Here is a 22,639-nt window from a genome sequence, read left to right as displayed (position 1 = left end):
CATTCATCAGAGCGGTTAGTTACAGCATGTCATTTTTCTTGAGCAAAAAGAATCCTTTTTGACCTTGCATTTCTTTCCCACCCTTCAGGGCAGATAAAATTTGGATTTCTGTTCTCTTGCTGGAAAACCAAAGGAAACATTGCTGATGGCCTTGGTGATTTTGCATAGCGTTAAAACTAAATGGTAGAGCAGAGTTCTGTGTAACAGAAAGTGTATTCATTACATGTGGTTAGCCTTCATTTTACCCACTGGATGATGAAGGAATCAGAAAGACAGCTGCCTAGTTCTTCATGGCTACCTTACATACTGTGAGTTCTGTTTGCTTTTGAGACAATAAAGAAGAACAAAAGAAAGGCATTCAATTAAGCCTGAATTGGGGATCTTGAAGCCTTCCAGAAGGACATATCTGGACACAACTCCCATTATCACTAATAGTTGGTCAGGCTGCCTGAAGCTGATTAGAACAGGAGTCAAATATAGATGATTTCTAGAAGGGAGGCATATGTATATAGTTATGTACCAAGCAGTTGTGCAGAAAGCAGATGTAAAACTTACTCATTGTTTGGGGACAGGTCCGTGTCTAACTTAGCATTATTAAAATAAGTGATGGGGTGAAATTCTGTGGCAGTTTTGTACTTTACCTCAACTGTGTGATAATGGTATTCTAATGCTTTAAATTTGGGGATGAGAGACAGTGGAACTTCCATATTCTGCCACCTCCTGTTTCCATAGCATTCTGTTCCCATGCTGAGTTTCAGGGCTTACTCCTGGTCTTGTGAAAAAATGTTGTTGGTTCAGTTTCTAAGTGGTAGCTTCTTACTGCTTTGTTGTCTCATTCTATCTATGTTAGGCTCAATCAAGGTGGCTGTCTTTTTTTTTCCTTTTCATTATAAATCAACTGAAATAAATAAGAGGAATGTGCAAAAACTGACGTTTTTTTTAACATCAGTTATCTGTATTTACCATCCAGTACTGTACACTATGCAGTTATGCTTTTCTCAGTGAAAGCCAAACATTGCCTTTTGTGTGATTAGCCTGAACTCAAAATAGGGAGCGGTGAGCAGTTTTTTGAACAATTGTACTGTCCTTGAGCCTGTTTGAAGAAATAAATGTTTATCCACTGAAAAATTTTTGGAGGGCAAGTGAATGATAAATTATTGTACAGGAACATCAGAAAATGAGAACCAAAGATGGTAGACAGCAGCTTCAGAACTTCTGGGTGGCTAGCAATGATCTGATGGGATCCATTTGCAGCTCCTTTTAACCTTATTCATACCTCACCTATTTTTGTGCTAGGCCATTTCTTCAGAAAAAATGGTGCTGGGGCAGTTTTGGAAGGTCCCAAGCAGACATTGAGCTGGACGCATTAAGGAGCAGGGGATGATGGGTAGACCTGGCTGTATGTGAGGATAAGTTTCACCTTGCATTTCCCCCTTTTTTCTAGCTCTCTACCGGCAACCCTCTGTATGAGACGTATTACAAGCAGGCAAGTGTGCTACATTTCTCCTTTCTGCTCCCTCCCTTGAAATCCTGCACCCCACCTTATCTATTGGGCAATATGGACACACAATGTATGTGTTGTGCAGGCATTGTGCTGGTCCATTAGAAAGAAAACACAAAAGTTACAACTGCATAAAAAGCAGCATTTATTTATGTATTACTTTTTCAATTTATGTGGCTGCCCATTTCAAATTCATGACTCTGGATGGCTATTTGTAGTTTGTAATCTTTTAATTGCACCCCTTGAGTCCTCCTGTGAGTGGGGCTGTCTAACAAAATTCTTTAAAGTGTAATAAGGACCATGTTTTCTTCCCTTTGAATTAGCCCCCAAAAGAAGCCAAGAACAATCTGTATGCTAAACAAACTACAGATAGAGTTGTCTAGTGAGCAAAGCAAGAATAACATACATCGGTATGCTGCTGATGCATTGGGATACTAGAATTGTAATGAATTCTATCTTCATGTAATGTGTGAATGTATTTGTAGTATACTCATACTTTGATTAAGCCCTGTCAAGAGGTCACAAAGTATAAATAAAACAGTTGCTTGAATATACACAGGCATATATGAAATTGTTCAAAGGATGACCAAGTTGCCTGAAAACCCTTTTCCTTGGCTCACTGTGAAAAAAAAAATCCATGTATTGAAAAGGAACATATAGCAACATTCTACCTACTTTAGTCAGTTATAGATCTGTTCTTCCAATACTGTGTAAGAATGTTTACCCTATGCACAAAGTATCCATAACACTTAGGACAGAGTGTCCAAACTTTTTGGCTAGTAGATGCATTTGGAATTTTGAGACATGTTATGGGTTCTGTGGTTGCCATAAAAAGGAGAATGTTTAATTCACAAAATGGCTGCCATGAGGGCATTGGTAGCCATATTGGGCCTGGGGATTGGAGCCTGGAGGGCAGTAAGGAAGAAGTCCACTACAGTGTCTCCCACTATGTTGAGATCTTGAATCTAGAACATGTACATCCTTAGCAGACCAATCTTGTTAATTTCAGATCAAAATGTAGCAACAACAGGGCAAGCTCAGACCATACCAATTAGCATTCCTACTTCCAAATTACATTTTCAGCAAAATTGGTATTTTAATCCAATGTGTGGGAAATAAAGATGTATCTTGTATTATCTGCATTTTGAAATCAAAAGAAACTTGCTTCAGTTTCAAACTTAGTGTAAATAACTCTGAAAGTGTTTAAAGCTTTATCAGCAGAGATAAGCTAATCTGAGGTAACAGTTTATGAGAAACCCAATTTATCCTTCAAAACATTTGAGTTATTTTTAAATTAAGATTCTCCCTTAAAATAAAAAATATATGAAAATCAAAACAATGCCTATGATATTTTCCATATATATCTTGCTGGAAATTCAGTGCTGATTTTGAAAAATGCTCAAACAAATGAAGATCCGGATTTGTTCAGTGGCCAGGATTTCAGTGCGGTGAAATAATATCTCTTTGACTGAACCCAAATGGCAGTTGAAAATTGAGGTCCTTCATTCCAGCTTGTGACTGAGGTTAAATAGCAGGAATAAAAATAGGAAAACATTTCAAGGTATAAATATGCCTTCAGGTTAAATTCCTCTTGACTGCATTTATCTTATTCCGGATATTCAGGGGATTCTAAGTAACCTCTCTAGACTCTGCTTCATGTATATCCAAAATAGTGGTAAATGCAAGATAACAGCTGAGATATTTTACTAGAAATCATTATAAATACAATCAAAATCTACAATTGAATGTCAGAATACAATCTGAAGTTCCAAGCCATTTACTTGTGAATGTTATTACAACCCTTTGGCACTAAGTCTGAGTTATTCCAGTTTATGAAATAACCAAATGTGAGTGCCAGACTTTTGAATTAAAGAAATACGTTGTGTCAACAAAGATCTATGTTGTACTCAGTATTATGATGCTATTACTACCAACAGAATTTCTAATAACCCAAATGATGAGGCTGAAATCTACATTGAAAAGAAAAGTGGATAAGGAGCACCCTTAAGGAGTATCTTAACCCATTCTTGAAAAGGTTATAAGAAGTGCAGAACAAGCAAACAGAGGCCTAATTTCAGGGTTCTGTGGGAGATCCGAGGTAGAGCTGGCCCATAGTGAGGAGTGAAGAAAAGTGCTTGGTTCCTTTCCTTTGAGGGGTTCGCTGAAGTGTTGACATTTGCTTTGCAGGTGGATCCAGCTTGCACTGGTAGAATTGGGGCTAGCGATGCGGCTCTGTTTCTCAAAAAATCCGGTCTCACCGACACTATCCTTGGGAAAGTAAGTCGGGCATCTTCTCTGTTATAATGCCAGAGGAAGCTACATGTTAGGGAAACCAGCTGCGTATAAGTGCTCTGAGTTTTCCAAACTCTGGCCAGTGGAAGCTCTTTAAATAAACCATATGGTTTCAGCTTTGCCCAGTGGGTGTCCTCTCATTCATCCCTCAAGGCAGAGTGCCAGCCAAATATACATACATAGATAATTTCTGGAATAACCTCCCACAAATGACTGCCTGAATCCCCGAAGAAACCTTGCTAAATCTCTGGTTTCGGCAGCTCCTTCTAGATAAAATAAATGCAGAAAGATGAGAGAGGATCAGTTGGAGAGGTCTTAACTCTGGCAGACTCCAAACTTCTTGTCGTGTGCTAAGCCACAGTGATTCATCAATTTATAAACCCTTTTTGTATTTAAAAATATCTCTGAAATGATACTAGCGAAGATCAAGCCTTTAAAAATATATCTGAAATATATTAGCAAAGATAAAGGTGTGAAAAATTCCTCTGCACCGTTTTTCTATACCTTGTGCCTTCCAGGTGGTTTATGGGCTCTGGCTCCCGTTAATCTCAACCAGCGGATTAGCGATGTTGCTGTACATAAGAATACAGGCCAAAAAAAATGCAACAATGGATGTAGCACTTCCTATCTCTAGGAGGAGCAGATTTGAAGAGGCAGATTATTTTCTGGCTCTATTTTGAAACAATTTTGTTTTAAATTGAATGATGTCAGCATGTAATTTTGTATATTCATAGATATGGGATTTAGCAGATCCAGAAGGCAAAGGATTTCTGGATAAACAGGTATGTGAGTACATCAGTTTTAAAGATAAAGCTCCTCCATCTGTTGAAACTTCCCCATCGAAACAGCTAAACCTAAAGCATCTGGGCTGAAATTGGGGCTCATCTCCAGTGAGAATGTCTGTTTGAAAGAGAGGGGCATAAGATCTAGGCCTGGTTCTGCCTGCATATAGAGACAGTGCTGTCACTGAGTGTCCACTCGCCCGGTGAGACAGCCAGGCAGTCTACTGAAGAATGTTCTTTTTCATGAAAATAAAGGTAGACAATTGGGCTTGTGAACAGAAGGCCTTTTTTCTCATTCTCCATGCCTTTTTGTCTCGTACAGGGATTCTTCATTGCGCTGCAGCTAATAGCCTGTGCCCAAAGCGGTCACGATGTCATCCTCAGCAACTTAAACTTGACGTTACCTCCTCCAAAATTTGTAAGTGTAAACACTGCCTTGAAAAGGACTGGTTTTGACTGGAACTTGCTAAGTGATGTCTGACAGATAGGGAATCAGAGTTTTTGGTTTCCCAAGTGATAAACTTTATGACAGGCTTGGTTGCCTCAGTTAAATGTTTCAGTGTTTCTGAAGGACTTAAGAGGGAACCATAGGAGGTGCTTTGATGCATTTTATCTGTTGTTACAGCACGACAACACAAGCCCCCTGCTGCTTGCTTCCACAGATGCTCACTGGGCTGTCAGAGTAAGTGTCCAAGAGAAAAGTTCTTTACCAAACTTCACTTGTCCGGTAAAGAGACTCTTTTCCTGATCAAGCTTTTCTACTTTGTGCCTCAATTGATCTCTAATTTTTATTAGTCTGAATGATTAATGCTAGGTTCATGTCAGCTATGCGCATGAGGTCAAATTTACGATGTTCTTAGTTATATAATACCACCTATGTGGTACTTTCTAAAGAGTATGTGCATCATTTACAAAACCTTAACAATAATTTCAGAGAACTTACAAGTATTTTTTTGCAGGAAGTCCTTGTTTAGTGACTGCCTCATTTAGCAACTATTTGCAGTTACTCCAGTGATGAAAAAGTAACTTTGCAACCAGTCTTCGCATTTATGACCTTTGCAGGTCTGTAAAGCAAGGGAAAGCTGAAGTAAGATTATAAGTACAGTCACAGTTTCACTTAGCAACTGCTTTGCTTAACAACCAAGTTGCCAGTCCCAGTTGTGGCCACTAAACAAGGACTACCTGTAGCATTATTTCTTTGGTGTTTCCAGGTGAGGCTTTTATTGTGCAGTCACCCTGCCTCCTTCACAAAATGTTACAAGGAATCCAGACAATATTATCTTCCATTTGAAACTATCTTGTGTTTTCCTCCTGCTTCTTTCACATTTTCTCCTTCCACAAAGGATTCACTGGAGAAGAAAAGATAGACTAGCTACAAAACATTTTTTTGATTAATAGCCTCTAGAAGATGGCCATATGAAAGCATTCCTTAATATGGAAATAGAAAACTGAATTCAAGATATTAATGTTATGCAGTCTCTGGAAAACACCAGCTTTCAGCTCAGTATGAACTGATTTTAGGCTGTTCCTTCCTAACTAGGTAGAAGAGAGGGCCAAGTTTGATGGCATTTTTGAAAGCCTTTTACCAGTCAATGGTTTACTTTCGGGAGACAAAGTGAAGCCAGTATTGATGAACTCCAAACTACCTCTTGATGTCTTGGGAAGGGTAAGCAAGATTTCTGTCTTCTTTTTCATGTATGTGGCCTTTCAGTGCTTTGAACTGAGGCAAATATTTGTACTAGGGTAAAGCAAAATTGGATCCTACCCAGAATGTTAAGCAATCTGGGCTCTTAAAACTGGATTCTGGTTTATCTTGCTGCTTTAAAGAACGAGGGAAATGGAAATGCCCAGCTGAAAGAGCTGAATCAAAGATCAAATCTTAATCTTGCTGACTCTTTTGCATGTGCTTTTAAAATCTACTATCATGCTTGTTGCCTGACGTTCTGCTGTTAATCAGTTATTTAAATTTTTAAATTGTTAATTTGGCTTAATAATTAAACAGTTACATTCCGGAAATAATTGGAGTTGGACATGGGATATAAATTCATGTGCCTGTGTGAAGCCAAAATAATAAAGAATTTATTAACCAGCTGAATAAAACATCTGGAATCATCCATGATTATCCATAATGAAATGTCTTTTAAAAAAAAACAGAAAATCGCTTCAACTGCTACTCTTCTGATACTTCTTTCTCCCCTGCATTTGTGTCCAAATGGTTATAGGTGTGGGATCTCAGTGATATCGATAAAGATGGGCACCTTGACAGAGATGAGTTTGCCGTGGTAAGTTTCCTGTGCTTGTCCTCGCCGTGTAACCCAAGGGGATTTCTGAGTGCCTCTTACCTTCAGGGTCAGGGATGAGGATGTGGCCCCGATTCCTCATCTGGGTAGAAGAGGCTGATCAGAGTAGGAATCCACAGTCCCAAACTCCTTAGTTTAGTTCTCCTTCTCCCAGGGTTCTGTCCATCTCTGTTAGTCCAGCCTCCCTCCCTCCAGCCCTTGCCTCACCGGCTCTCTCACACTTAGCACTACCTCTCCGCCACCTTCCTCTCCTCCTCCTCCTCCTCCTTGTTGCCCTCTGCAGACGTCTTTTCCCTCTGGGCCTTGCAGGCGATGCACCTGGTCTACCGTGCCCTTGAGAAGGAGCCCGTCCCCTCTGTGTTGCCCCCATCTCTTGTTCCACCTTCCAAGCGGAAGAAAGTGCCAATCTTTCCTGGGGCGGTGCCAGTTCTTCCGGCCAGTCCTCCCCCCAAAGACAGTTTGCGGTCCACTCCATCACACGGCAGCGTCAACAGCCTCAACAGCACAGGAAGCTTGTCCCCCAAACACAGCCTGAAGCAAACACAGGTAGGTGTAACCTCAGGCAGAGAACGTGGGCGTATTGTGTAAAGTGTGCCCCCCCCCCTTTAAATTTGGGGGTGTTTGTATGTAGAAAGAATTGTGCCTAGGAGATCTTTGTATGTGTGGCATGTACGAATGTAAGCATAATGGATCTGACCAGAAGTTTATCTAAGTACAGATTTATGTCTTCTGCAATGTAAGAATTCTGCTGAATTTGATCTTAACGTCCACGTAACTCAATATCCTACTTCAAAATTGACCACCTGGATATCTGGAAAACTCTAAACAGCACATGTGGATAAGAGTCCTCTTCCAATGGTATTCCCCAACAAAAGCACTGAGAAGTAAATTACCTTCTCTGGACTTGGTGTCTCCACATGTGATTAGTAGATTGGCCATCACTTAAGATCTTTCTAAGGATGAATATTGGAAAGGCAAATCCAAAGATCCTGTTAAGAACAAGCTTGGGAATGATGCTAGTTGAGGTCACCACCTGCAACTGGCCTCCCTGGCTTTAGATGCTGGTCTCCCTAACTCTGCATTATCAGTGTAACTGGGTGGAAACTTCTCCCTAGCAGAAAGCTTGCAGTGCTGCCAAATTGCTCACAGTGGAAGCTGTTTGGGATTGAACTGCAAAGAAGCCTCCTGTCAGGACCTTAATCCTCAATAATTAAAACCAAAATAGGATAAGAACTATAAGCTTTGTTTGTAGGTGAACTTGCATTTGTGGAGACTGAGGAATAGCGGTGCAATTGGAAGGAGGAGTGACAACAGGCAACAGTTTTTCTGCCCAAGTAACTTCGGAAAGAAGTTGCAGTGGTGGTGGGATGCTATGTCTTGACTGTAACTTCTTACACGGCTATTTTATCTGCAAAATTCGTCAAGCAAAAGGCTCTATTATTATTTCAGCCATCTGCAAACTGGGTGGTGCCACTGACTGACAAGATTCGCTATGATGAGATCTTTCTGAAGACAGATTTGGACCTGGATGGCTTTGTGAGCGGCCAGGAAGTGAAGGATATTTTCATGCACTCGGGGCTTTCCCAGATCCTCCTAGCGCACATATGGTATGAATTTTCCTTCTCTCTCTTGTCACTAGGAGATAATATTTTCCAATCAAAAGTACTGGTGTTGCTCTTAATGCACAGATGCTCTCTTGGGATTGAATAAGCTGTTGCTGTTCCCAAAGTGGAATCAACTGAAAGCTTATGAGATGCTCTTCAGCTCTTGGACAGCAATGCTCCGTTGGACTATCTATGGAAGCAGTCTGTTGTCGTTTTTCTGGCAGGGCGCTGGCTGATACAAGGCAAATGGGAAAGCTCAACAAAGATCAGTTTGCACTCGCCATGTACCTCATTCAGCAGAAGGTCAGCAAAGGCATTGACCCGCCACAGGTGCTGCTCCCAGATATGATTCCTCCTTCAGAAAGGACTACTCCAGTCCAGGTGAACTCCTAGCACAGACATCTATTCTGCCTCTCTCATAAGGACCTTGCTTCCCTTTTCCTCTGGCAAATGATAAGCTGGGGGAAAAAGTCCTTAAATCTATTAACTCTTAAATGGTTTCGTCTTCCCGCTGCCAAAAACATGAGACCCATATTTGGAGCAAGAAAGGTAGTTCTATTTGCTGCTAGAGTTTCTATTTTGAATATGCGTCTAGTACAGTTCAAAGACCAGCGCCAGGTTTCAGCAGTTGTAAAGCTGACTCTTGGAAAGGGCAATCTCTAATCAGCTATAGCCTGGATGCAGCGAATTCACCCTCTTGCTTGTCCGGTTTCACTGATTTTCCTCAGAATTGCCTGAGCTCCTGCCCCTCTGTCCTTTTTCCTCTAGACACTCTCAGGCTACTTGGCCTCTGTAGGAACTGAGATCTCAACACTCACAGAAATGCGTCGTGTGAGTAAATGGGACACCCTGAGGAATGCAGCCCCTCCCCACCAAACTTTAAACAGCATTTGCTTTGTCCATTCAAAACACCTTCCTCCACCTAAGCAGCCTTGTGGAGCTTCCCAACATGATGCGGAGGGTGGGGGGATGATGAGAAGGGAGGGGTTCTGCTGTTCCTGGGTCATTTAAGGTGATTCCTAACAGTGGCTCAAAATGGATAAAATCGGATCCTGATTCAGGCATGTTTTCTTTTGCCAGCATCCTTCAGTGCTTTGTGTGGGTTGTTTTTCTGCCCCCTCTTCCTATACTGTTCCATCCTTGTCTTGTCAGGCTTTTTTGCTGTTTCTGCTGCTTGAAATTCTGCTTTTCTGCAAGTGTGGTTCACCAGCTATGTATCTGCATAATTCAAGAGTTGCTATATCCCGTACCACACACCAGGTGCTGGAATTGTGCATTTGTAGCAGTGGGAATGCAAGAGACTTGCCTCATGCTTGAATGAAAAGCACTGCCCCTGAATGTCCAAAACTGAATGGGTTAGGGGGACTGGGTATGACATGGGATTTGGCTGATTCAATAGGACTGTTTACTTTCTAACAGGACAGCTCAAGTTCCGTTGGATCAGGGGAGTTCACTGGTGTGAAAGAACTGGATGATATCAGCCAAGAGATTGCACAGCTACAGAGGTAAAGAAATATGTTTGGCCATGACTGAGAAGTGGGGATGTCGAGAAAGTGGTCTCTTAAACAAATTTCAGGAGTTGCAAAGTTTGTCTTAATATAATCTATTGTGTAGCAGTTTTAATGCGCAAAGTGTGATGTAGCCTGTAAGTCATGGTTCTTCGTGATGCTCTGTAACTGACAGCCCCACAAGGTAGATCAGACCAGGAGGTCAACTCCACAGGAAGGCTAAAGCTACTTTTATTGAGATTGGCTATAATAACAGAATCTGGCAATTCTGATGGTGCTGTCCATCCTCCCCCTTCTTATGCTCCAGTGAATCAGGAGCATAATCAAGATAATCAGTGAATCTGCCTGAGCCACTTCCAAATGTTATCTTGCTGTTCTGAACTTAAAAAACGCTTCAGCCCCTTTTGCCTAGACAACAGTTCCTGCATATCTCCATCAAGGTCCTCTTCCTTGCTCTCTACAGTAACCTCGTTATCTACCTATTCTTCTGTAGGGTGCTGATATATGTGTGTGGGTGTGTTTTAAAAATCCAGCTAAAACCCATAAACACTATAAAACTGCCATTAATCCAACTGCAAAGGACATATATGTAACAGTGATAATACATAATAATAGTACCAACTGCCTTATTTTTAGTAGGAGAAGACTGACTGTCTTTTCTGAGGATTCTTTCCATTCCTAAGAATGAATCTGAGCTTGGGCACAGCTGGGACTCTTTAGATGTTACAGAAAACAGATTTTACATTTCTAGAAATGCTCATGTTTGTATGAATAGAAGACTGTACTTCCTGGCAATATAACTAGAACCACAACTTCCTCTTCAAAACTTGTTTGGAAGGTGGTGCTATGTTGTCATGATTCAAGGGCCCAAATTAGCTGCAACGTGTAACTATAGAGTCCGTGCTAATTATATGTTAGTGAGAGTGTCATTTTCTAGATAGAACTAATACCTCCATGATACCATTTTTTCATAGTTGCAACATCCAGATTTAGATGAAAGGATTTTTGCCTGGGTTATATAAGTAAATTGCATATCTCAGTTTGTGATTATTTTTTTTTTCTGCCAGGCCAATCAGTGTTACAGTCCTATATGTTCCATGAAATTCCTGTTCTGTAATGACAGCTATGTGATCTTGTCACACTATAAAAAACAAGCAAAACTCTTGCAGATTGTTCTTAGCATAACTTTTCAATTTTGGATGGCTGTGGCCTTGTATTGGCTAGATGAAGCATTATTTCAGATACATATGTCATGAATTTTTTTGGTTTATAGAGAGAAATATTCTCTAGAACAAGACATTCGAGAAAGAGAAGGAGCTATCCGGCAGAAAACCAGTGAAGTTCAGGTAGTGCTATGAATGGCTGTGTCTGTTTGTTTGTTCTTGTCAGAAGCACAGTCAAAAAGTAACAAGATTAATTACTTGTCGAAGGAGGATCATTTTCTTCAGCGAAAAACAGTTCTCTCTCCAAGGGCTTGGGGATGGATTAAAAAAGGTTTTGTTTTCTTTCTCTCTTCCCCCTCACTTTTTTTTTTCAGAAAAAGGAAGAAAATAAGATTTATTTGTTCTAGTATGGTTGCTCCAGTTGCCCTGATACCTACCAGAACACAAACATGAAGTAGCTCTCCCTAGATTTAATGGAGGCCTCTACATAACCCAAAAGGCCTTGTTTGCCTTTTATCCCATTTGTCAGTATGTAGGTGACTGCAGTATTTTAGCACTGGCCATGGAAAAGATAGTTTCTGGGTCTTGTAGAAATTGGTGGGGATGAGCGCTGATCTCCTGGCATTTGATCTCCTTTCTAAAGTTCCTGTGAAATTGGATCCTGTAAAGTCATCCAATTCCAGCATGGCTCCCGAAATGATAATGACAGGAAGCCCTTAGGCCTCATAGCACATGTGGGAGATGGAGGTTTATTTGTCTGTTAGTTGATTGAACAAATTTATATAGCCACTTGTCTTCCCAAGGACGAACCAGCTAGACAGATTTGTTCCACAAGACAGGCACCATGACAGAGAAGGCGTGCTTCCTGAGTGACACTATTTCACTAATTGGATCCAGAGCAAGCCCACTCTGCCTGGTTACTGGGATAGACTGAAACCATTAAGGAGAGGCAGTCCTGCAAGAAACCAGCTTCTCATGCCACGTAGGGCTTTAAAGGTGATAACCAGCACTTGACTTGCACTCAAAAACCCAGTGGGATACAGTGCAGTTCAGGTAGCAGCAGTATTGTGTGGATGCATCATAGGGTACCCAGTACTGCACATGCCATTGTATTTTGTACCAGGTGAAGCTTCCATATGCTCTTCAAGGGCAGCCCCACGTAGAGCATGTTGCAGCAATCCAATTGGGAGGTGACTAAAGTATGAAAGACCTGAGCAATGCCTCCTGATCTAGGAATGGCCACAATTGGCACACAAGATGTAACTGTGCAAAGGCCCTCCTGGCCATAGCCACCACCTGCTTCTTGAGTAGACGCCACAAGTCCAGAAGAACCCCCAGATTGCCTACTAACTCTCCCTGAGGAGTGTTGCCCCATCCAGAATTAATTATGGAAAGTCACTAGATGCAAGAGACCGTAAACCCACAGCCACTCAGTCTTGTCAGGGTTGAGCTAAAAACAGTTCATGCCCATCCAGACTTCACAGCCTCCAGGCATTGAGAAAGCACCTCAACAACTTCAGTTGGATGGCCCAGGGCAGAAATGTATAATTGAGTATCATTAGCATATGGATGAAACTTAACCCCGTGCCCCCCAACACTGATTGGAACTCACCGTGGAGCAAGGAGAACTGTTAAAGAACTGTGTGCCCCACTCCCAATCCCCTCAGCCTGTCTAGAGCGATATCACGATCAATGGCACTGAAAGCTACTGAGAGATCAAGGAGATACTCTGCCCCCATCCCAGGCCCGCGAGAGGTCACCCACATGTGCAATCAATGCCTTCTTGGTGGTAATCTCATCCTGAAACCCAGCTGTAACATCCAGATAATTTGCTTCCTCCAGAGCCCTTCAGAGTTGCAGCCTTACTACCTTCTCAACTTTTCCCAAACCTTATCTCAAATTAATTCCTCATGGGGACCAAAGTATTTAATCCTTCAGGCCTTTTTATTCTTTGAAGAGGTTGAAATAATTCTTAGCTTTAATATGGCTCTTCTTTCTGATAGATATTCCAGTCTGTGACCTTAGGAACCTGGATGACAAAATGATATGATAATTGCCCTAGTTTATATATAGTTTATGTTGGTGTGCTTTTAGTATCTACTCTGTTAGATATATATCTAATGCCCTAGTTTACATCTTCATTGAGCTGTGCTAACAAACGTTCTCCAGGAACTGCAAAATGATTTAGACCGGGAAACTAGCAGCTTGCAAGAACTGGAGGCTCAAAAGCAGGATGCTCAAGACCGCCTTGATGAGATGGACCAACAAAAGGCAAAGCTGAAAGATATGCTAAACGATGTAAGGCAAAAGTGCCAAGAAGAGTCACAAGTGGTGAGTGTGAGAGAGCAAACCAAGCTGGCTCAGTGGGATGAAATCCATTTCCCATTACTTCTATTCCCTAGAACGTAGAGCAGGGTTTCTCAGCCAAGGTTCCGTGGCACTCTAGGGTTCCACGAGAGGTCATTAGGGGTTCCCCGGGAGATCATAATTTATTTAAAAAATTATTTCAAATTCGGGCAACTTCACATTTAAAGAGGTAAGTTTCGTTCTTTATTTTGAGTTTAGGAACACTGTTAATGCATATATACAGGCCTACACTGTATGTATGAAACGAATATAATAATTTTGTAACTTCTGGCCTATATTTGAGCCTGAATGTGCAGGGGCTCCCCAAGGCCTGAAAAATATTTCAAGGGTTCCTCCAGGGTCAAAAAGTTGAGAAAGGATGATGTAGAGTATTTCTTCAAAGAACTAGAGAAAACTTACAGAACACACTATAAGTTGAGTGATGTGAGGGTACCATTTTTAAAGAGTTTGACCAACATTTATGTATAAACTTGACCAACGATTAAACCAACCCTCCCTGTTTGGTGGTGGTCTGCAAATATAAGGTGCTGAGGTGAGTAGTAGCTGGTGGTTGTCAGCTTCATGCTAGCTTTTAAAAACCTTTGCTGTTAACAAATCTGAGTTGAAATATTTGTTTCAGATTTCATCGTTAAAAATGCAGATTCAGTCCCAGGAGTCAGATTTAAAATCCCAAGAAGATGACATCAGTAGAGCAAAAGCTGAGCTGAATCGGCTTCAGCAGGAAGAGACCCAGTTGGAGCAGAGCATCCAGGCTGGGAAAGTACAACTGGAAACAATAATCAAATCTCTGAAATCCACTCAGGAAGAAATTAATCAGGTAATGTGAGCATCTCTGATAATAGATACTTGTCTTCCCCATTTTTGGTTCAAAGACTGTCTATGTCCTGTAAAGTCTGTTTTGGAGGTTCAGGATGCTAGAACTTACCGTGATACGATGACATTGTTACTCTCTGCTTTGGGGAGATGTGGAAATAGTTCCAGCATTCATTAGAAGGTTTCCATTTCTGAAAGCCAAGATCCCTTTCCACTAGTTTTGTTTTTTGTTTTGTTTTGTTTTTGGAAGAGGAAATAATCCCTTCTCTCCCTGCACTGGTTTTGGTTAGAGTTTTTTTCAACCTAACCCCAGATTTAAAAGGAACTTAATAAAAAGCAAAAATATATTCCTGCTTTTACAACAAAAACTGTTCTAAGTATTTTCACTGATGCTGAAACATTTTCTGGTGTGATTTTTTTGAAGAACGTGTGAAATCAAGAGTGCAGGTAAAAGTGTATGCTTCAACCTCAGTGTGTTTTTTTAAATAGAGTTGATGATATTTTCAGTTGACGAATACAGGTAAAAGTGGTCTAAAAGTCGTAACTCTTAACCAATTAAGATGATAGGAAAAACTTTCTAAAAGTGAAAACAATATGGTAGTGGAACCATTTATTCAGGGAAGTGGTGGGTTCCCCTTTACTTGGTATGTTCAAGCGGAGGCCATCTGTCCAAGATGCTTTAATCTGCCCTGAGCAGGAGTTTGTGCGAATGCCCTAAATGGCCCCTTCCGGTTTCCAGTTCTATGATTTTAGGGCTGTAGGTGGGAAGATAAAAGCTTGTTGTCACTGAACTCTGTCCACCCTTCCTCTTACAGGCAAGGAGTAAGTTATCTCGGCTTCAAGAGACCCTTCAGGAAGCCAACCAGAGCATTGAACAATACAATGAAGCCTTGAATGGACTTCACAGTGGCAGCATGACTAACCTGGCAGATCTGAATGAGGGGAACATCCAAAAAGACCGGGGCGGGTTTGGGACCTTGGTGAGAAATTGTGTAGAATAGAAGGAATGTATGTGCGCATGGACCTATGTGTGGAGGAATGTGCATGGAGAGAAGGGAGCAAGTAAGGAGGTGTGGGAAAGAACGAAAGTAGCAAAAAAGGAAGTACCCTTGTTATGTCTGGCTTTGGTGCCACCATGGCCACTTTCTGCCGCATTCCCAATTGGTATGTTTTTCAACATCTTTTTCTCCCTAAGATAGTAACGGTAATGCAATCTTATTTGAATTAAACTTGGCTCCTGGTGGCTCCATGGACAGATCAATTTTGTTTTCTTGGCACCCCTATGGAAACGGTTTGCCATTGTCCTGGGATATTTTTTGACCCAAATTTCCTAGTGATCACCATCCAAGTACTACTAGCCAGATCTGGCTCTGCTGAGCTTTGTTGACATCAGTCAAGGTCAGCTAGTGCTGCCACTTGCTGAGGGTTACCCTACAATGGGGCAGGCAATCTTTCTGAGACTGGTGGGGTGCACTTTTATTTTAAAAATATCAGCCTCTGAGGGCCAGAAGCAATGCAGCTGACGACATGAAGATGACCTTAGAGAAATGGGGAGAAACTATTAAATGAATAATTTGCCCTTTATTTCAATTTAGAAACTAGGAAAAAAGATGCTGCCAAATATTCTGCATTTTTGCTGCAGATTGTAGCAGCATTTCATGGATGAATTCTAGGGACTACAGAATGGGTGATACTGATAATGGGTCGCCCACCTCTGCAATAAAGAATAAAGCCCTTCATCTAAAAAAAACCTCTTAAGACAGGATAGCTTGTCCTGTCTTACCCAGTTAGACTGTAGCTCTTTATGTTGTCCAGTATGTTGTCCAAAGATCAGGGTTGTGGGACTAGCCCAGCAGCTGGACTTCACATGAGCTGCAAGGAGATGCCCATTGGGTTACCTCTTTGCAAAAACTGGGCTTTTATATCCATTATGTGAAGATTTTAATAAGGATTTTTTCTATCCACATTCTCATTGGAAGTTCTTTTTTAAATTTAAAAACTAGAAGCTGCAAAAAATGGTTAAGAAATCTAACCAAATCTAATGGCTATCACCTAGCAGACCACCTTAGCCCCAAAACATGGCTTCAAGTTTTGATGTCCAAGATAAACACAGTTTTAGTTTATAAAATAAATAGAAGAACGTATAAAGAGCTATTAAGCATATTAAAACTGGGGATAAAGAAGCAGTTGGTATAACTGAGCTAACTCTGAAGCTATTAGAGTATTATAAGATGGGCTCATTGAATAATGAGTTGAATAAATAAGTAAATAATATTCAGGGATGTTTATCTTTGCCACCTTGACTTTGATTTAGAGGTCCCTTGGGGCTTGCACTTTTTGCCAAGTTCATTTGCTTGCTGGCCATCTGATCTTCATAATCCTTATAGCTTCATGTTTAACTCCAGGATGATCCATTCAGGAACAAGGCCCTGCTTTTCAGCAATAATGCCCAAGAGTTGCAGACCGACCCTTTCCAAACTGAGGATCCCTTCAAAGGAGCAGATCCCTTCAAAGGCAGTAAGTTTCCATAGGAGGGGGCTGTTTGCTCCTTTAAACTCTGCCCAGACAAAGGAGACAGGAGCAGCAGCCAATTGTTCCAGGTCCTCCTTGAAATTGGAAGTGAATTGTTTCTCAGTATCATCTTGGGACATTTTAGAAGCAAAGCAAAAACATTTCTCTTGATGAAGAGATATACTGGAAAATGATATTTGGATGAGATCCACCTGCCTATTTTATCTTAGTGTTCATGTTTATAGCTTTTAATTTCTTTTGTTATTTAGATTTAAGATTTCCATTTCTTTCTTCTTCACACAGGTGACCCTTTTCAGAATGACCCTTTTGCTGAACAGCCTCCTGCAGCAGCAGGTAAGACAAACATCTCTTTCTTAAAGGTTCAGATGATTTATTTATTACTTTAAAATTTAAAGCTTCTGTCTCTAGGTGCGAGGTGCATACCCAGTTGTATTTTCATAATGAAAGGCAATAAAGGAGAACATATAATCTAATGTGAATTGTAGTCAGTAGGTCCATGCATGGTGATTAAAACTAACCATAATACATATTAACACAAAACAAAGCATCCCATAGTTAGAATAGTAGTAATTACAATAAGATTAACCATTAATTAACATTAAAATGGCTACTGTATTAAAATTGTAGAATCACAGAGTTGGAAGGGCCCATGTAGGCCATCAAGTCTAACCCCCTTTTCAGTTCAGAGATCTGAATTAAAGCATTCCAGAAAGATGGCCCTCTATCCTCTGAACACATCCAGTGAAGGGAAGCCCTCTATTTCTTTGGATAGTGGATTTTGCTGCTCCTATACTTAAAAATGTTTTTCTAACGTTCAGTTAGAATCGGCCTTCCTGTACTTGCTTTGTCTTAATCTCCTATTAATCTCCTACCTTTAACTGTCTTGCATCAGATCCATTTGGAGGTGATCCATTTAAAGAAAGTGACCCATTCCGGACATCTGTGCCTGAGGATTTCTTTAAAAAGGCTGAAAAAAGTGACCCATTCACTTCAGACCCATTCTTGCAAAATTCCACACTGCCCTCCAAAGTAAGGATGTTTGGATTATTCTATGTATTTATTAGATTTTTGCACCACTGTAGTTGAATCAGACCCTTGGTAGTTAACCACAAAGCAACAGTAACCTAATTGTATAGCTAAAAATCTACCATAAGAAAGAATTAAGTTAAAGCTAAGTTATTCATATGAAAATCAAGATCACAGGAAGCGGAAGTACCACTCTATGCTGCACTGGTCAGACCACACCTGGAATACAGTGTCCGGTTCTGGTCGCCACAGTACAAAAGAATGCTGAGGAACTGGAAACGGCATGTCATGGCCCAGGACTTAGACAACTATGAGTGTGAAGAAGCTGCTCCAGCTGAACCAGTGAAATGGAGACAGCAAGCCAGGAATCACCTGAAGCTGATCAAACACAGGTAGCATCAGTACAGCTGCAGCAGTCAGATGATGAAGTGTGACCTCGAAGCCCCAGGACTCTGTGAGTAGAGAGAGAGCAAAGATGCTCGTGAGGCTCCTTGCCAACAAGGGAGTGCTTGCCTTAATTAAATACAGCTGGCTGCAGCCTTATTTAAGAGGCAGCTGTGACCCACATTCCCTTGTTGGAAGCAACCATTGGATCTCCTATGTCTGGCATGTCATTGCCTCTGCCTGTGTAAGAAACCTGAAACTCTGACACTTGGATCAGCTGACAAATCATGTTTGACTTTGGACTGGATCTTGACTATTCTTCTGCGTGCTCCTTTGGAAAGTGAAATCTACTCAGGACAAGCCTTATATCCAGAGACAGTTTGATTTATGCGCCTTTCCTTGCCTGCCATTTTTTTCCTTAGTCTGGAGTAAATTGCTTCCTGTCTCTTAGCAACTGTGTGTGTGTTTGAAACTGAAACAGGACAGAAAGCAGAGAAGAGTGACAAAGGTGGTGAGAAGCCGGGCTGCTAGATTCTGCGAAGGGCAGTTAAAGGAAGTTGATAGGTTTAGCCCAAAGAAGGGTAGGCTAAGGGGAGATGCGATGATAGTCTTCCGGAGCAAGAAGGGCTGTTGCAGGGAAGAGGATGTGGATTTATTCTCAGAGCCCACGAGGATAAGACTAGAAGCAGTTCTTGCAAGCTTTACAGAGGGAGATCCAAACATTAAATAAGGAGGAATTTCCTAGCGGTGAGAGCTGTTGTGGAACAGCCTGCTTCCTAAAGTCGTGGATGCTCCATCCCTAGCGGTTTTCAAGAAAAGGTTGGACAGCCATTTGTCTGAGATGATGCAAGGACTCTTGTACTAGGCAGGGGGGTTGGACTAGAAGACCTCCAAGGTCCATTCCAACCCTATGGTTCCACAAATAAATACTTACCAAAAGGACATAACGCCAACACAGTATCAGTAACAACAAAGCATAGAGATGGCATGATCTCAGTCTCCATAATCTATCAGGAGGAGACTCCATTTTCCAGACAGTCGTCTGTTGTTGTAGCTGTTTTGTTCATTTAGGATCACTTATTACCCACCCCTTAAATGAATAGTCCTCTAGAACAACTTGCAAAATAGCAAGGGGCCCAGCAAAGTATTATTAAAATCGCAAAGATCTGAGAGCTTGGGTAAATGATCCTTGATTGGTGCCAGCAAATAGGGTCAAACAAGCCTCTTTGGGGTAAGCATTTCAGAAATCCCCCCCAGCCACATTTCCTGGGGTCAGAGGAACTCTTGAGACAGCCATTACTGGAACAGAGGGAAAGTAGTGGTGCTTAAGGCATAGAGCTTTGCAGTGTCTGTATAGATGCATAACATCAGTGTTCCTCAGTGCAAAAGTCCTGAGGGAACAGGTACGTGACTTGGAAGTCTTCCTGGACTCACAGCTACTGCTCAAAGGTCAGGGAAAGGGTGTGGCCAGGCAGTCTTTTGCCCAGTTCCAACTCCTGCGCCAGTTGCGGCTTTACCTGGAGCATCTTATTACATTGACTCCCGCCCACATCACCATGCATCTGGACTACTGCAGAACATTCACATGGGCCACCTTTGAAGACTACTCAGAAACTGCAACTCGTTCAGAATGAGATGGTGTACTGTCAGGCACTTGGTGCTTTGCTCATGTGACACCAGTTCTGTGGATGCTGCTGCACAGTTGCCATTAGATTTCCAGGTACAGGTGAAAGTGCTGGTTTTATCTCATAAAGCCTGTTATGGCTTGGCTCCTGGATACCTTCAGGACTGTCTCTGCCAACTAGATTCAGTTTATCTGAGACAGCTTTCCGAGAAGAAACTGTTGGTAGCATCCCATTTCTGGAAAGGAAGGGGGCTGAGGCCCAGAGGTGTTTTTCGGTGATGGCCCTGATCCTCTGGAATGGCCTCCCTGTTGAAAATATTAAAAATAGCCTTCTGGGAGCTAGTAAAAACTGAGTTATTCTGGAGGGCCTGGGGCAAATTGTAACACTGCCAGGTTATGTTATGTGTTTTTTTTTCTAAATCTAACTGGATACTTGTTTTATTTTGTATTGTGAACTGCCAAGAATCCTGAGATGTGATAGAATACAAATTAAATAAATAAGATACAGGTAGTCCCCATTTAACAACCACTCATTCAGCGACCATTTGAAGTTACGATGTCACTAAATAAGGGGTATTTACAATGGGTCTTCGTAGTTGCAGCTGTTGCAGTGTCATGTGATTGCAATTTGGACGCTTGGTGACTGGCTCCCAGTTGCAAAGTCACAACATCCCACAGTCACAGTGATTGCCATTTGCAACCTTCGCTGCTGGCTTCTGACAAGCAAAGTCAATGACGAAGCTGGTAGGAGGTTGCAAATGGCGACCACGTGACATTGTGCTTAACAATGGCGCGGGATTACCTTAATGATGGCAACCAGAAGTGCCAGAACTGCCGTCACTAAGCAGCGTGGTCACATGACACTGCGCTTTCTGATTGTGTTGCTTAGCGACAGAAATTCTGGTCCCGGTTACTGTTGTTAAGCGAGGACTACCTGTATATGGTTCCCTTCCCTACTTGTAGGAAGTAAAGCTCCTCTAATGAATGGTTTTTCTTCTGCTTCTCCATTTCAGCCAAATGTCTTTGAGAACAGTGATCCTTTCCTGACTCTGAGCATCTCTTCTTCAAAAGGGCCAGGTAAGAATTGAGGTGGTCTTCCTTTCTCCTCCTGCTCTACAAGTCTGAATTCATCATTATTCTTTGGTATTTCCCATTGTTCATATTTACACCCATGCACATTCATTCAACTTCATCCAGTACTGTTGGCAGATATCGTAGGGACAGTCATAAGTGAATGTTGTGCACAAATCAGATGGGGAAAGGTTTACCTGTGATCAGGCCCCTCCACACTGCGAGGTCTCCTGACTTGGCTCCTTGCCCCGGGACACAGATCTGCCAGTACTCATTCTGCACTTTGCTAGTTAAAACTCAGAATAATAGCCCTGTTGATGTTTGCTTTCAGATCCTTTTGGGACATTAGATGCCTTTGGTAGCAGCACCTTCAGCAGCCACAGTAGTGAAGGATTTGCAGATTTCAGTCGAATGTCAAAGGTAAATTTCTCTCTGAAGGCTCTTTTTCTGTGCCAAAGGAAATGGGAAGGCTGCATTCTGCAGTGGTGGCTTGTGATGATGCAGGAACCAGGTCTGGAGATTGAAGAACCTGTTTATCTTTTTCCTTTCACAAGCATCATGACCAGCTTCATGTTGTGCTTGTGAGCAGCTTGTGGTCCCATTCTGCAGTTCTTACCTATGAAGCAAATTGAGTTTGGCTCATCCTGACATGGTTGCTACATGATTTTGGGAAAATGGCCATTATTTCTTCTTTGCCACAGCCCAGCCTATTCTGCAGGGCTCTAGAAGAGGTAGTGGAACCGAAACCATCCATTTCCAGTGTTTAGGGACAGTTTTTAATGAAAAGCCCTTTATCCCACTAGGTGGCAGTAGCTGTTTTTGCATACCAAGGTGTTCAGGTCTACTCAGCTAAGCGTCCAGGAAACTCGTATTCTTTTTATCCAATCCAAACCCTCCCTTTCCCTTTTGCGAATCCACAATAATCACTAATATTTACTATAACTGCATGGACAAGGGGTTCAAGGACAGGATAAAAAAAGTTAGCCACCAAGGGTGTTTTCTGTGAAAATTCACAACTCGATGTAGGATTCATGCTTTACTTGCAGCTGGTCTCAGGTTCCTTGCTCCTCCACAAATGATTTTAGTAGCAGGTGATGTGAAAAGCTCTTACTTGAGATTCTAATTCACTGTTGCTTTTTAACGGTGTTTCTCAACCTTGGCAACTTTCAGATGTGTGGGCTTCAACTCCCAGAATTCTCAAGCCAGCCATGCTCCCCATACTTGCTGGGGAATTCTGGGAGTTGAAGTCCACACATCTGAAAGTTGCCAAGGTTGAGAAACACTGTTCTACGCTGTCTTTCCAGGGTTCTTCTCCCCCGCTTGCGCCTAAAAAAGCTTTCGTCTGTGCATCTCCTCCTCCGCCCTCTGCAACTCCTGCATCTGCTACTGATTTTCTCTCTCTTGCTTCTCTGTGCAACAGTCTAAATGCAAGTCTTTCTCACGCAGCCTCCAGCTTCTGATCCATTCTCCTCTTTTGGAGGGGCTGGTTTCTCTGATGACCCTTTTAAGACTAAAGCAGACACTCCTGCCCTCCCGCCGAAGAAAAATATGCCTCCCAGGCCCGAGCCACCCAGTGGTGAGTTATCTTTCTTTCGGGGTGCTTGCTCACCTTGGAGCCAATAGCAACAAATGGTTGGCCACTTCTCGGGGGGCGGGGGGTGCTAGAGTTTCC

At 41.9% G+C, this 22,639-nt stretch overlaps 1 protein-coding gene across 8 annotated transcripts in view; it reads left to right on the top strand.

Moving 5' to 3' along the window:
- Positions 1–22,639, top strand: part of EPS15L1 (epidermal growth factor receptor pathway substrate 15 like 1) — a 39,210-nt gene that overhangs the window by 3,065 nt on the left and 13,506 nt on the right. For 3 of the 8 annotated variants that reach the window (XM_063290625.1, XM_063290624.1, XM_063290629.1), the window contains exons 2-23: positions 1,445–1,486; positions 3,689–3,778; positions 4,528–4,575; positions 4,898–4,993; positions 5,201–5,257; positions 6,116–6,241; positions 6,798–6,857; positions 7,185–7,421; positions 8,325–8,482; positions 8,704–8,860; positions 9,248–9,310; positions 9,899–9,984; positions 11,261–11,333; positions 13,320–13,481; positions 14,137–14,334; positions 15,146–15,310; positions 16,736–16,847; positions 17,145–17,195; positions 17,755–17,891; positions 20,910–20,973; positions 21,299–21,387; positions 22,414–22,543. In XM_063290625.1, coding sequence (XP_063146695.1) covers positions 1,445–1,486; positions 3,689–3,778; positions 4,528–4,575; positions 4,898–4,993; positions 5,201–5,257; positions 6,116–6,241; positions 6,798–6,857; positions 7,185–7,421; positions 8,325–8,482; positions 8,704–8,860; positions 9,248–9,310; positions 9,899–9,984; positions 11,261–11,333; positions 13,320–13,481; positions 14,137–14,334; positions 15,146–15,310; positions 16,736–16,847; positions 17,145–17,195; positions 17,755–17,891; positions 20,910–20,973; positions 21,299–21,387; positions 22,414–22,543 — 2,401 coding nt within the window. Of the gene's footprint in view, positions 1–1,444; positions 1,487–3,688; positions 3,779–4,527; positions 4,576–4,897; positions 4,994–5,200; positions 5,258–6,115; positions 6,242–6,797; positions 6,858–7,158; positions 7,422–8,324; positions 8,483–8,703; positions 8,861–9,247; positions 9,311–9,898; positions 9,985–11,260; positions 11,334–13,319; positions 13,482–14,136; positions 14,335–15,145; positions 15,311–16,735; positions 16,848–17,144; positions 17,196–17,754; positions 17,892–20,909; positions 20,974–21,298; positions 21,388–22,413; positions 22,544–22,639 lie in introns of those variants that run through there. The other 5 variants (XM_063290627.1, XM_063290626.1, XM_063290628.1 and 2 more) reach the window with 3 other exon arrangements.

The sequence above is a fragment of the Candoia aspera genome, chromosome 1, assembly GCF_035149785.1.
Source record: "Candoia aspera isolate rCanAsp1 chromosome 1, rCanAsp1.hap2, whole genome shotgun sequence".
Taxonomy (NCBI): domain Eukaryota; kingdom Metazoa; phylum Chordata; class Lepidosauria; order Squamata; family Boidae; genus Candoia; species Candoia aspera.
This window is presented reverse-complemented; position numbering and strand designations above follow the sequence as displayed.